Source organism: Anopheles aquasalis, chromosome 3, assembly GCF_943734665.1.
Source record: "Anopheles aquasalis chromosome 3, idAnoAquaMG_Q_19, whole genome shotgun sequence".
Classification (NCBI taxonomy): Eukaryota; Metazoa; Arthropoda; class Insecta; order Diptera; family Culicidae; genus Anopheles; species Anopheles aquasalis.
Window position 1 is genome coordinate 38,439,064 of NC_064878.1, and position 16,014 is coordinate 38,455,077.

Here is a 16,014-nt window from a genome sequence, read left to right on the forward strand (position 1 = left end):
GGGTTGTAGCGGGCGCGAGATCAAAAGCACCGACGATTGCGTTTGATGAAATGAGTTTCGAGGTTTGAGCACCAGGTTGAGTCCTTGGTGCAGGTTGTTGAAAAGTGTTGCCGGCAAGTGTCCTCTCGTCAGATCAAATGCACACGCTTCTGTTTCGTGATGCTTTGTTTGGGAGAGGTAGTGTGTGCGCGAGCGTTGTAATCGGTGTAAAGCAGGAGAGGCCACAGAATGGCGTTTGTAGTGTCGGTAAAAACAAAAAATAAAACCAAACTACTTGACTGTTTCACATGTTATTGCGCTCCTTGTAGTCAAAAGTAAATGCAGTTTTTTTCATTTCAAGTGAAAAGTCTTTTTTTTTAATACTTAGAATGGAGATAAATCAGTGATTTACACAGGGTAAGACAAAAATACTGCAACTCAGTTAAAACGCCATATCTTTTTCATTTTTGTTTCGATTGTATTGAGTGAAACCAAAAAACTATCGTGAATTTCATAAAATTTTAGAATCAGTTTAGTTTGTTACGGTATTTTACTTTTTGGATGAATTTTGGTCTTAAGACCGTGAAGAGGCCTTACTTCGCTTGGCCGCAAGTGATGAAATTCCGAACTTGGTTTCTCATCGAAACCATTCGTTAATCTGTAGTTTTTAAACGAAAAAAATGATAGGGTTTAGTTGCTAGAGAAGTCAGCTGATGATTTACACCATCGGCTGGCTACCAAGGCGTATAAGCCGGGTTGATAATGGGTTGAGATGCGATAACACGCAATTTTTCGTATTTCTCGCTTTATTTTTTACGGTGGATCTGAGATAAATCAACAAATTTATCTGCCAAATCTATTGGAAGCTTCATTTTAGTTCTAGAGTTACAAACAATTCATTTGAAAGCCCTGGAGATTCCAACAGGACTCTGTATCTAAGCAACCGAGACATAACATTGGCGAAAAAAAAACCGTTCCACAGTTCATTTCGATGTCGATATCAATATCTATGAACATAAAAAGCGCCGAACTACTCCGATTGCGGCATTTTGAAGAGCAAGGTTACACCTAAAAAATGACATAGTTTTGAACAGCTTATGCAAACGCTTCTCCAAGAATGAGCCAAAATGCCACAAAGCACCCTGTGGGCAACGAGCGATGGTTTCTTCTACCGTCTCAAGACCATAATTCATCCAAACAGTAACATACCGTAAAAAACAAAACTGATTCTAAAATTTTATGAAATTCTCGACATTTTTTGGTTTGACTAAAAAAAAATCAACCAAAAATGAAAAAGATATGGCGTTTTAAATGTGTTGCAGTTTTTTTGCCCCGCCCTGTATTTCATTTTGCTCTCTGATCTTTTGTCTTCTTTTTGACAACTTCAGAATTGGTTGAACATAGATCTTCTGGATTTCATCTTCAAAAAACTTCAGATGCTTTCCCATACAAGGAGTTCAATAAAAAATCGAACCAAATGGCAGTTTGATAGTGCAAGGCAAAGACTATATGTTGAGTACATTCAACGGTTTTCCAGTCCAATTCTTTCCACTTTTGGCAAGAACTCAAAGATGTATGCGGTCTAGCGATATCCTGCTGGAATCTATCTTCTATATATATAAAAATCTCGTGTCACAAACTTTGCGTCCCAATTGCTTCGAAACGGCTGAACCGATTCTAACCAAACTTGGTGTGTATATTCTTTTGGTAATGGCAATTGATATAAACTATCCTACATTCACTTTACTTAAGTAATCTTTTTTTAAATATTCAAAAACCACTTTTCACAATGTTAGTATCCAAACTCCTCCGAAACGGCTGAACCGATTCTCACCAAACTTTGAGTGTATCTTCTGTTGGTATCAGAATCGGATGTAAACTATATTTCATTCACTTTACTTAAGTTATTCAAAAAATAAGAAAATTATTTTTCGTAACTTAATTGTAAGCTGTACAGTGGCATTTTTTATGGATTTTTCATACAAAAAAACGAATGTTCTCCAATTTTTATAACCCTAGCTCAAACAGTCATTTTTTTATGATTTTTTTAAAATCGACTAAACCGCAGAGATTAGCAGTCAGGATGCTGAACATCGGAAGCGTTGCTAACGAACCCGAAGAACGAAGAAGGCCGGTGTTAGCTCTGTTGTGGACTGTATTCCAAATTAACAGACGAGATTTCTGATTTCTTTGCTATCTAATCGAATACACCTTTATTCTCTCTTCAACACAAAGAACCACGTGAGCGATCGTCTCTCATGAGTGCTCTTACTAATCCCAATCCAATTACTTAATCCCATCCCATAACACGCTCACACTACTCCATACATCGGTGAGCAGTTGACGCAACAGCCGGTTTAAACATTCATCGAACACTTCTTACTTTACACGTTTTGTCCTTCTTACTTTTCTTACTTACACTTACTTTTAAAAAGAGATCCAAGTACACTACGCTTAGCAAATCGCTACGAAAAAGGGGAATTAAGCAGTAGCAAAAGTAAAGCAGCAGTGTACAAACGTATTTCGTCGATCTCAAGCTACTACGGAGTTATTGAAAAGATTGGTTTTGGGGTGTGTTCGATCTGATCCCTAATATGTTAGCTAGGCGAAAGGGGTTCAATTTGGACCGTCGAGCTAGGGAAACAACAATTCAACGTAGGCGCAGAGAAATAAGAACTCCGCACCAAATACAACAAGACAGAGAAAATGCGCGTGCGGAGATGTCACAAATCCGTGCCGTCCATCATTCGTGAAATTGAAGCATGTCTAACATCATCTCCACTGTGGCAACATGTAGAAAAACTTACATTAAATGTAAATATGCGCGTTCAAATGCTACGAGACCCTTCAGCTGATAAATTTGCTAAGCAATTGCTAGCCATCTGTGATGGAAAAGTTAAGATTAATCAAAATAGTGGCTGCATTGAGTTGCCTTCGGATTTCTGCATCATCGTTGATTCTCAGAAGGTTCTTATTGATAGTGTATTCTGCGATCTAACCACTAACTACTTGAATCTGCATGGCTAGCAGAAAGGGTAATTTTGGCAGCCAAAAATGTAGAAGTTGATGATTTAAACTTTTCCATACAAGAGGCATTGCCCGGAAATGTGGTATCTTATAAATCTATAGACACCGTTTGCAACGTAAATGAAGCTGTAAATGATCCGGTGGAATTTTTGAATTCCTTGAATTTGTCGGGAATGCCACCACACATGCTAAGACTGATGATAGGATCACCGGTAATATTGTTGAGAAATTTAAACCCGCCAAGGCTTTGTAACGGTACCCGATTGGTGGTGAAAAAAATGATGAATAATATCATCGAAGCTACAATATTGTCTGGAAAATTCAAAGGAGAAAATGTTCTATTGCCACGTATTCCAATAATCCCGACAGAATTCCCAATTGAATTTAAACGTGTTCAATTTCCAATCAAAATTGCATTCGCCATGACCATCAATAATTCCCAAGGGCAAACTATGTCTGTTTGTGGATTGGATTTAAGAAAGCCATGTTTCTCACATGGGCAGTTGTATGTTGCATGTTCCCGTGTCGGGAAACCATCAAGTTTGTATGTATTAGCCGAAGATGGTATGACCAAAAACATTGTACATCACATTACTGTATAATAAATCGCTGTGGCACTATTGTTTTTTTTTCAATCTCCTGCAATAACGATCGTGTTGACTTGATATGTTCTGTACAGAAGGAGTTGGACGGGACATGAGGACGGGAAATGTTTTGTTCACACCCACTTTCTGGATCAACTTGCTTAAATATTAGTATTCTCCTCACTGATCAAACCATACAATAAAAAAAAAACTGGCTCAAAACCGTCTTTGCCGAGTATGGTTTCCCAAATATTCATTGATCACTCCACGAAAAAGGTCACTTGAAGGTTTGAATGTAATCTAATGTTAATTCCTTTGCAAATATGAACAACAGTCGTCATGAACAAAATAGAAACTCAAAGAAAGAGAAAATTTCAGATAACACCTGTCTTTCACGCGTAGCGACGCACGCGGGGTCAAGCTAGTCTATATATATAAAAATCTCGTGTCACAAACTTTGCGTCCCAATTGCTTCGAAACGGCTGAACCGATTCTAACCAAACTTGGTGTGTATATTCTTTTGGTAATGGCAATTGATATAAACTATCCTACATTCACTTTACTTAAGTCATCTTTTTTTAAATATTCAAAAACCACTTTTCACAATGTTAGTATCCAAACTCCTCCGAAACGGCTGAACCGATTCTCACCAAACTTTGAGTGTATCTTCTGTTGGTATCAGAATCGGATGTAAACTATATTTCATTCACTTTACTTAAGTTATTCAAAAAATAAGAAAATTATTTTTCATAACTTAATTGTAAGCTGTACAGTGGCATTTTTTATGGATTTTTCATACAAAAAAACGAATGTTCTCCAATTTTTATAACCCTAGCTCAAACAGTCATTTTTTTATGATTTTTTTAAAATCGACTAAACCGCAGAGATTAGCAGTCAGGATGCTGAACATCGGAAGCGTTGCTAACGAACCCGAAGAACGAAGAAGGCCGGTGTTAGCTCTGTTGTGGACTGTGTTCCAAATTAACAGACGAGACTTCTGATTTCTTTGCTATCTAATCGAATACACCTTTATTCTCTCTTCAACACAAAGAACCACGTGAGCGATCGTCTCTCATGAGTGCTCTTACTAATCCCAATCCAATTACTTAATCCCATCCCATAACACGCTCACACTACTCCATACATCGGTAAGCAGTTGACGCAACAGCCGGTCTAAACATTCATCGAACACTTCTTACTTTTCCTACTTACACTTAATTTTAAAAAGAGATCCAAGTACACTACGCTTAGCAAATCGCTACGAAAAAGGGGAATTAAGCAGTAGCAAAAGTAAAGCAGCAGTGTACAAATGTATTTCGTTGATCTCAAGCTACTACGGAGTTATTGAAAAAATTGGTTTTGGGATGTGTTCGATCTGATCCTTAATATGTTAGCTAGGCGAAAGGGGTTCAATTTGGACCGTCGAGCTAGGGAAACAACAATTCAACGTAGGCGCAGAGAAATAAGAACTCCGCACCAAATACAACAAGACAGAGAAAATGCGCGTGCGGAGATGTCACAAATCCGTGCCGTCCATCATTCGTGAAATTGAAGCATTTCTAACATCATCTCCACTGTGGCAACATGTAGAAAAACTTACATTAAATGTAAATATGCGCGTTCAAATGCTACGAGACCATTCAGCTGATAACGACTAACTACTTGAATCATGCATGGCTAGCAGAAAGGGTAATTTTAGCAGACAAAAATGTAGACGTTAATGATTTAAACTTTTCCAGACATGGCAATGTCTCTTTGCCCGGAAATGTGGTCTCTTCTAAATCTATAGACACCGTTTGCAACGTAAATGAAGCTGTAAATTATCCGGTGGAATTTTTTAATTCTTTGAATTTGTCGGGAATACCACCACACATGCTAAGACTGAAGATAGGATCACCGGTAATATTGTTAAGAAATTTAAACCCGCCAAGGCTTTGTAACGGGACCCGATTGGTGGTGGAAAAAATGATGAAAAATATCATCGAAGCTACAATATTATCTGGAAAATTCAAAGGAGAAAATGTTCTATTGCCACGTATTCCAATAATCCCGACACAAATCCAAATTGAATTTAAACGTGTTCAATTTCCAATCAAAATTGCATTCGCCATGACCATCAATAAGTCCCAAGGGCAAACTATGTCTGTTTGTGGATTGGATTTAAGAAAGCCATGTTTCTCACATGGGCAGTTGAATGTTGCATGTTCCCGTGTCGGGAAACCATCAAGTTTGTATGTATTAGCCGAAGATGGTATGACCAAAAACATTGTACATCACATTACTGTATAGTAAATCGCTGTGGCACTATTGTTTTTTTTTTCAATCTCCTGCAATAACGATCGTGTTGACTTGATATGTTCTGTACAGCAGGAGTTGGACGGGACATGAGGACGGGAAATGTTTTGTTCACACCCACTTTCTGGATCAACTCGCATAATAAATATTAGTATTATCCTCACTGATCAAACCATACAATTAAAAAAAACTGGCTCAAAACCGTCTTTGCCGAGTATGGTTCACAAATATTCATTGATCACTCCACGAAAAAGTGTACTTTGCACTGTACTGCGGTGCTTGAAAATTAGCATATCACTTGAAGGTTTGAATGTAATCTAATGTTAATTCCTTTGCAATTATGAACAATAGTCGTCATGAACAAAATAGAAACTCAAAGAAAGAGAAAATTTCAGATAACACCTGTCTTCCACGCGTAGCGACGCACGCGGGGTCAGGCTAGTATAAAATAATTGTGGGGGTTATTAACGAAATTAAGCACACTTCTTTTTCTAAGGCAAGCTAAAAGTGACAACTAATGAATGCCAGAAGTATAAAGCTTGCAGCATTATTAGAAACCGCTCAAAGAAACGATCATTTCGATCTGTATGTGAAAAAAAATCGCAATTACATATGAAACAACCTAATAAAATGCTAAATAAATGCCACGCTGTTCGCTCATTCGAAAACAAATGCAAACTCCAGCGCTTTGTTTGAGCACGATGGAGGCGCCTAGTAGCCGGTAGTTTGTGATGGAGGCGCCTAGTAGCTGGTGCATGGAACCGCTTCTAACAGCTCTCTGTTCCGTTGTTTCGGTGCTGTTTCGGTACCGATCGTTGCTTTGGAGGATGCTAGGGATGCTTGGAATCAGGCGAATGGCACAGGGGCCATCATTGTATTGCACCAACTCACCTATCACGGTCACTAGGATCATCAGTCCGAGCACGAGCGAGGTGACCGCCATCACGATCACGTCGGCCAGCGGCTCAACGGTGTCGGTACCGTTGAGCCCGATCCCAGCCGCGCCCAGATCCGTCGCATTCTCGATGGCACGCGACGAAACGTTGAGAAACGTCTCATTAACGATGCTACCGACGTCGGCACTCAGGTACGAATCGGGGCTTCCGCTGTCGATGAATATATAATCGTACACATCTGATGATGATGATGATGATGACGATGGTGATGACGTTGGTGGTAGCGATGAAGGATTCCAAGCGTGTTCGGTCGCGGCGTATGTCGCATATTGAACGAACGGCATCAGTCGGCGAACGAACCGGAGGAGCATGATAAAGAAAACGAGAAGAAGAGAGAAGAAGAGAGAGATAATGGAAGGGTTCATAGAGTTAGTTTCAGACTTTCCAGATCCTCTTCTACGCTGCGTTCTCATCACATCTTGTGCGCTGGATGTGTTGACCTCACGGATGGTCGGTTGCTACATACTTTATGAGACTTTGTGGCAACCCAAGGTCAGCATAAGCAGCAGCAGCAGAGTCACCACCACTCACCATGTCTGGTACATCTTTTTACAATTCAATTCATCATTCATAAAGTGTCATTTCGAGGGACTCGAGGGTCGTTCGAGAGACGCAACATTGAGCCACTCTCGAGGCACTGAAGCCAACATAATCAATGCTCGGCCCGAACATGGTCAGTGGCCAGCGGCGGTCCAGGCTACGTCGTGATCATCGTACCAAGATAGACTAAAGGAATGCAATAATGGTTCAATTGGCGTGACATGGGCACACAACGCTGGAACAGGATTAAACAATTTCGGCACGCTCCGAAGCCCAATTCCTAGTCAGGCAAAGAGAGAGAAAGAGAGAGAAAGAGAGAGGGAGAGAAAGAGAGGTCACGTACCGTTCGCCTTGGACAGGGCAGCCGCAAGGCTTGGTGGTCGGGGTGGTGGCGCTCTGTGGAAATCCATGGCCCTGCCGTTCTCGACGAACGAACGATGGTGGATGGTGATGGTGGAGGTGCTGGTGCTGCTGGCGCTACTACTATAATGTCCGCTCGTTAACACCGTCAGCGATCGATGCCATCGAGAGCGAAGATGCGAACGTCTGCTGGTGATAGGAACGGTTGGGAAGGCCCAGGCGGGGGTGGGGGGGGGGGGGGAGGGGACTGGGGACGCGTACGATGCCGCCGCTGGACGCGGCTACTGATGCGGCGGCTATCGGTCTCGGTCGGTGGCGATCAGATGCATCAGGTTGAGCGCGTCCTCGAAATGGCTCAGGCTGGAAATGAAAGGAAAGGGTAGAAAATGAGATAATAGCAAGCGTGCTGGTGCATACGGTATACGGTAGAATTGTTAGATAACCCTTTGCACGGTAAAACCAAGCCGCCAACCGAACCGTGTGAAAAAGGTGATTTTTTTCATTTGTGTTGAGTAACGCGGGGTAAAAATACGCACTTAATTTTGAAAATTTGTTGTAAAAATAGTGGATGTGATAATTTTCAATAACGTTATAAGTTTTCATAACGATCTTAATACTAGTTAAAAATGCACATCGTTGTTATAATTTTTTAGATTATCTTTTATATTTGCATTATCTTTTTATAGCTGTTTGAGTTTGTTTGCATTTGGCACGTACGACAAATTAAGGAATATCTTGTGAAAAGATAATAGAAAGGCCCATAGAAATATTTTTGTTGAAATAAGTGTGAAATGCCAAATTTTCCGTTTTTATTCGCAAACGAAGATTTCACTAATTAAACTTGTAGTGATTATCTGTCGTATGAAACCTTGATTTCAAAATTTCTACGAAGATTGCTTCTGTATTCAAAAAATCATTCAATTACATAGAAACTCGATAAGAAAACTTCAAATAATTGCATTTCTCCATCGTTTCCAATCCAATCTACTCAGTAAAATAACATGTAAGTTCTCGCGATCACATGCCTTTTGCAAGTTTCGTGGCAGCCGCTTCTTGCACCACTTTACTCTATTTTACACGAACACTCAGCAACACAAGCGAGGGCAAACCGGTTGTGCGCCATTCATCATCGCCGCCAGCTCGCTAACATCTAACTCCAAGAGTTGTGCCACTCATTGGGTGAAGGAAATAAAAAGTTTTCCAATTCAATCAGCAAAGAGAAAAGCGCAACCATCATAATCAACCAGAGACCATCGGGTGAGTGGGGAAAGCAGTACCCAGATGAAGTGCATGTTTAATGAGTTGAATGAATGGAAAAGCCCTTCACATCAGTATCCGGTTTGCACATTGCGCTGCTGGCTGCACCAAAGCATCACACCATGCTGCGGTCGCATACTGGCAGCGGTGAGAACAGGTACCTATTCCATCATCATCATCACCACATCTCACCTCACCTGGCCACCATCATTAATCATGCGAGCGAGCAAGAAGCACAAACTGGAGGCTGCGCGTTCTGCTCATGTACCGGGCGATGGCTCCCAAGGGAGGTGTCACCGTAAGCCGTGAGCCGTGAGAGTTCGCGTTTGAGTTCGAGTTCGATCATCATTATAATTCGCTTTAAAGGATTATCCTAGCGGGAGGAAGGTAGGGTGTACCCTTATGGCAACGTGCAGGCGATTCGAGGCACGATTCGCGATTGATTACGGTCTTCGCTCAGACTGCTGGTGCTGCTGCTGTTGATGGTGGTTCCCATTGGAAACTGGGAAGCAACGTGCGCACCACTTCAGTACCACAAGCAGCATCGTACCTAATCGGATCTGCCTGGCACGGTTCGCTAATTTATGTGAAAAGTTTGTAATTTCCCCCCGGCACAGCAGCAGCAGGGGGAGAGTGGGTGAACGAACGCGTGCCTCCATGAAATCATGGCACAGGTGAGGGATGGACACAGAGGGAACGCGTGGTATTGAGCCAGCGTTCGCGAGCCGTTTTGTGCAATCTTTACAAACTTCGGTTCATTTTGTGAGGAAAAAAATACTTTCCATTGATCTCGATTGGATGTCATTGGTATTGGTGTAATAAGGACGGTTGCCTAAACGGTCTGCTAAAGGAGGAGTAAGAGCACACGTTAAGTTAACTCGTGCTGATTTGGTTAATTATGCAGCCTTGGTAGCAGTGGACGATCAGTAAAACAGTTCGTATGACAGTTCGCCGTATGTGCTTCAGGTTGTTTGCTGCTTTTGTGGAGGAATTGCACTTGCTACGATTGCTTATCGTCTTTTATTAGTACCACTCGAAAGGACACTTTATTCACTTCGTTATCTAAAGAAGTGTCTAAAGAAGTAGGACTCCCTAACGCTCTTCATTTTCTCTCTCCATTCCTTATCGGATCTGGCCGCTATACAAAGCCTCATCACGTCTGTCATCATTCAGGCGTAGGATCTTCTGTACCAGCTCACTTTCTACCTCTCAAACTCGCATCTACGTCCGCCCATGCCAGTGTTCGGTGAAGCAATTTATTAAAAGCTCGTTTACCATGATTTCCACCCTCCAGCCCGAGGTACCCGATGCTGGTGCTGTGATGATGGTGGCTGCAAGCGAACTCATCCGTCGGGATGTGATGCGAATGAAATTCGTGTCCTTTGGTAGAAAATTGAATAGCATAGTTTTTGGAGCTCGAGCATAATTAGAAAATGCCAGCCGGCGCCCGTTACACCTTCCGCACTTCCCAACCGGAGGGAACGATTCGGGGTCTTTGGTGGCAGTGGTGCAGTGTCGGTACTTAGGCGCTCTGCTGAGCAACTGTTGAGCAGGTTCCTGGGGAATACACCGTCGTACGTACGGAATATGTCACACGAAGCGACGCTGCCATTGGTGCGGAACAGTATTTTCCAACAAGTTGAATTTGGTCTCCACAGGTATTGCGAGCAATTGAAAAGCTTGCTGACTGCGTCGTAGCTCCCAGTTCTAACGCGATTGTAGTGTGCATCCGTCGGTGTTCAGTGTTCAATTCGGGACAAAGCTACAGCAACTGCTTCGTTTCAATTTGCACTTTTGAAAGCGAAAACTTCGTCATGTTCGTCCAGCACAAGTTGGTGAGGTTGGCACGTTTAGCACGTTTCCTCGGCAAATAAAGGCGACTGTCCATTACTCAAGTACAGTGCCAATTGTTTTCGGGACACGTCATTTGGCCACTCAAGCTCGCCTTGGCGTGTCTCAGAATAGGTGTCACATATTCGTATATGTTTTTAGCACCGATTGGGTCTTTTGCACCGTGGTGGTGCATATTATTTAACGTTATTGCTCGCTGCATGCTTTTTGAAGGTTGGGCGAGTAGTTTGGAATTAAGGCAAGTAAATATTATACCATATACCATTATAATGGGATTATAAACCTCAGCGATTTGTTTTTCTTACACAGGAAATGTTCAACAAGTACAATATAGCTAATATAACATATGGATTGAAATAAGAGACAAATTTTGAATGGTGATAAAGAATAAACTATGACAGATAATTGAGTTCTGTAAATTACATGTGGAAAGGGAGTTTATCAGTTTATTCACAGAAAAAATATTACGCCATTCCTAGCAGGATTCCGGCCGTTAGCCGGCAATTTCGACATGGCAGTCGAAAACATGTATGTGCACATGTTTTTCAACTCTTTCTGTGACTTTTCAATCAATTCCTCCTCCCTTTTTGGAATAAAGTTGTAACAATAGATCATTCGTTTAAAGTTAGCCCACAAATGTTCGATGCACAGCAGCTGGCAGACGTTGAGAGGGTGCGCAATCTTCGGTATTACATTGATACTCAGCCGCTCCTTTTCGTCTCGAGTCTTTGCCTTCCGTTTTCTGAGATGTATGCTCATCCACCAGGTACTTCTTAACTTTTTAGCCAGCAGCACCGACCTCACGGCCAATCCCAAGCAGCGATGTAGCCACTGTTTTCCTCGGTTTGGGTCGGATCAACATCCTTTGGATCTATTTTTCAGCAAGAGTCATCAGCCGTCCAGAACCATGCCTTCTTGTGATGCTTTTATTGTTCGGATCTTGCAGATACTGGAACGGCCATATCCGACACTCACAAAGTGACACACGATAATCTTTTTGGACGCGTCCAGGATACCGTTTTTGAAACTGCACAAACCGCGGCACGAAGTTTCTGCGCTTTTTTCGTCATCACGATTAGAGTTCGACTGATACGGCTTTCAAGTTATGTCTGATAACTCATAGGTAACTACTATTGATGCTGCATTTTTAGTTTCTGCAGTGCAATTGATGGTTTGCCCGTGAAAAATCGTCAAATTTTGTCTGTTTTTTTTAAAGCATACGTTATTGCACAGACGAACGTTTCAGAAAGGTGTTCAGAATTAAAGTAGTGATAAATTGAGAAAAGGAGGAATTTAACATTATTTAATACGCAGGATACCTGGAGGCGAATTCGAATCAAACGCATATTCGAAACTACGAGTACGCTGATCGACATCATGGCAAAAGTGACCTATGGTCGAGATAGATAAAATTAACATTTTCTGGCACAACAATTCTCACAACAAACAAAACAAAATGGTGGAATGTAAAGAGTCATTGTAATATTCTGCAGTTTCTGGAACCAGCTGGAGAAAACATTCAGAATCCGCCAAAGCTTTAGCTTAAGAAGGAATTTCCTACTCCTTTGGGTAGAAAATAACACAAATACCAATTCGAAAACCGAAGCAAAGAAAATTATTCGTTGAAAGAATTGTTAGAAAGAAAGAATTGCTTCTGAGTTCTACTGAAATCAGTCATATTGGTTCCAGCGAAATTCTGCTCCGGTTCATAAAGCATCGGCATCGTTAACTATTGTCTGAAATTTCCACAGCATTCTTCTGAAAAGTGTATTAATAGTGGATAAAAAATAGGTGGTAGAATTAGGTTCATTTGTTGTTGACAAAAATGCATTTTTCCTTTAGTGGCGGTCAGTTCTGGCACACCCTGTGGCATACGCTCTCCGGTAACACAACAGGTTGTTATCCTTTTTCGATCATCCGTTTCGTTTCAGTGCCACAAACACTGGCCACAAACTGGAACATGCACATCCACACATCCGAAATTCGCACGCCTCACACGAAGGATGCGCAAAAGTTTGCTTTTGGTTTTGGTTGGATAAACAAAATCATTAATTTCTTCATTCTCCATCTCCACCACACTCGCTTCCGATAAACGAAGAAGGGAAAGAACTAAAAATAACTTTCCGAAACCTTTGCCAGAACCTTTTCCCACTGACCCGGAAGTAGACCGCAACCGAGTTCCGGTGGCGGGTGGGGAAGGCGACACCTTTACGGAACCGTCTTCCAGTTGCCCACCCAATCGGAAGGAGCAAGTTTTCGATTTCGAATGAATTCCTTCACGGAACTTTACAATCGGCCAGCGATCCCATTCGAGTTCCACCGCGGCGAGGGCCAGTCAGTTCGAAAGGGCCAGTCAGCGAGACAACGGCTGGAGCTCATTATCATTGAGTGAATCCCAGAGCCCACATGGTCTAATATATGTTGGCATTAGACAGGCCAGTCCATGTGCCTGTGTGTGTTTAATGTGGAAATAAATAAATATCAAATGAGTTGGAACAATCCTCGTCGTCGGCGGAAGCGTCGGTTTCCGGTGGAAGTAATGGTCCCAAGTCGCCGTGGCGTGTGGTAGTGCGAAGAGTGAGAGTGAGATAAAGTGTTATAAATTATCGGCAACCGGGCCCCAAACCGGCGTGTGAGATCATGGACCATGGCCTTCGTCTGACCGTGATTCGTCCGGTGGGACGCCTTCCCCGAGTTCGCTGCCTTCCGATATCGCCACGGTCGTGCAAAACAGGCAAAAGGAAGTGCGTCTTGAGCGAGGTGAGTAATGCCGCATATTTATGCCAAACAATAGCTTAAAGGGATAGCGCACCCTCCCCGGAATCGTATGTATATGTATGCGTGGCTGACACAACAACACACAGTTCACGATCGTGATACGAAGAAGCACACTAGAGCGGTCGTTTAATCGTGCGATTCGCGTTTCGGGGCCAACGCCAACGCTACCGTTCGATGCATTATGGATGAAACGATCCCGCTGCCAAATGGGCCCACGATTCCCCGGCGGTTCGTGAAAGGCCCCTTCAATTCCGGCTTCCAATGAGTACAAACGTCATGCCAACCCAAGGTGTGGCCCAAGGATATGCGATTTCATCTTCTGCTTTTCCGTAAGGGTGTGACGGCTGATGGGATGGTTTGCATAATTTACCAATCGGCGGTCGTCGACGCAGGTGCGTTTGCCTTAAGGTGCGTTACCCCCCGGGGGGATGCTGTAATTCTAGGGGATGATTCTTGGTGCTTTGTGACCGAGGATGAGCAGCAGCAACGCGAGAGATGATGGCAGTGCCAGGATGATTGAGATAGTTTAATAATACGTATGCACAGCGCATATGAGACACCGAGAACGCGTTTCCCCGCACTGGTATTACGGGAATGGAATTAGTGGAAAGCGCTAGATCGTGGTCGTCGGATCGAGTGGTATTTATGGAATCGCACTATCAAGCTCGCGCTCAGTCAATGCCTTCTCGGATCAGCGTGCGATGAACTTCACACCCATCACCAGCTTGCTTCGAAGACAAGGAATCCACCAAAAATAAAACGTGTCACCGAAGAAGAACGTTCGCCAACATCGTCGTCGTCGCCAGCAAATGGTGTGTTTGTCTTTCTCGTATTTTTTCTCGGGACTGGAACGACCTGGTCCCCAGAGAGAGACAGACAGAGAGAGAGAGACACAGTAACTGTCACATGGCCACAATGCTCGACATCGACATCGGTTTCACCTTGGTTGCGGCGCGCGCGAGGGCTCTCTCTGTGTGCCAGGAACAAAGCGAAGGTCACGCAATGCCCTCCCGGGAGGAGGACACAGGTGGATGGAACGGTAAAGTGACAGAGTGAGGGCCAGCGGGAAAGATTTATGCATTCTGGCGACGCCTCACCTCGAAGCATAATCGTTAGTACCTCGTAATGGTTTGGTGGTGGAGCAAATGCAGAGCAGTGGAAGCTGCCACGCTGGCAGAAGACCGGGACCGGGCGTATGGTGTGCTATCAACACCCAGGAGAATGATTACACGTTGCCGCCGATGACCGCCGTTTTGGGCCACAATGGAAATGAAAAATCTGCGTTTTGTGCTGATAATTGGCATGCTCGGTGGGGAACCGCCCTCTCTGCTTTGCTGGCACTTCAACGGAACGGAACGGTTCGAAACACTCCCACTAAGGTGTACCCACTAAGGGTAAGGGGTCTTGGGCCGTTTGTTACCGCGTGTCACTAGCGTGGACGTCAGTGCTAATGGCAAACGTGTTAGTACGTGTTCATCGACCCATCACCTGGGTGGCGACACTGATAAGGATCGTTCTGAAGCCTTTCTGGATTGAATTACACTAATGAGGGATTAGTTTGAAAGGCGTTTTCGTTTACGCTTCTAGTGACACTACGCGTACTTTTGAATGTTTGAAAATGTCGCTCGTGCTAGCCATTAGCCATAACCGCGTGATGCACTCCGTGATGGCTGAGTTCAGTTGTTCTTTGTGATCTCAGACCTCAGATAAGACTACAGCACACAGTCTACTACTCCCTTACAGCAGCACAATTGCTACTCAAGCTTTCTCGCTGGCAGTAACACCCAACCGGCAAACGGAACTATGATAAATCCTGCATCATTAGTGTGCCAGTGTGCCCTGCGCGCTTACAAGCAGAACTGCCGAGCGACTGAAGAAACGCTTAGACTGACATATGGAGCCTGTCACAGAGATTAACTTCTCGAGCACTCCAGCAACCGTTGGGCAGACGTTGCTGTGTGATGGTTGCTATGAAGGTGATTGCTAGCCAGAATAGATAGCAAAAAGGTGGTAAATAAAGTGAACCGGTCAACAGATTACCGTAACGGGCTTTGGGAGGAGCATTTTGAAAGTTCACTTTTGTGTTGGTAGAAGGTGGGAAATGCGCAAAGTTGGTTCAATGACTCGACTTGGGGCGGGTACTTTACAAGCTGATTTATTATATTCTTAGCCATGGAGGTGTTGGGTTCATTAGTTGTGCTGACGCTTCAAATACCCTATTAGTTGTTTTGGCGATATTCTTACGCTGGAAAATGTTTTTACTAGTTTCAACTGTACCTTTTGAACATCTTTTGTGTTAGTGATATGTGCCGAGAAAGGACATCGTACTAGTCACAAAGCACTGGTGGTTCCCTATTTTAAAGTTGAATAACTCTGTTATTTTTCAT

At 43.2% G+C, this 16,014-nt stretch overlaps 1 protein-coding gene across 1 annotated transcript in view; it reads right to left on the minus strand.

Moving 5' to 3' along the window:
* The window catches only part of LOC126574835 (5-hydroxytryptamine receptor-like), a 25,575-nt gene extending 17,670 nt beyond the window's left edge, over nucleotides 1-7,905 (minus strand). The window contains exons 1-2 of the mRNA XM_050235222.1: nucleotides 7,725-7,905; nucleotides 6,777-7,019 (exon numbers count right to left, since the gene is read on the minus strand). Coding sequence (XP_050091179.1) covers nucleotides 6,777-7,019; nucleotides 7,725-7,791 — 310 coding nt within the window. The 5' untranslated portion in view covers nucleotides 7,792-7,905. The remainder of the gene's footprint in view (nucleotides 1-6,776; nucleotides 7,020-7,724) is intronic.
* Nucleotides 7,906-16,014: the final 8,109 nt, after the last annotated feature.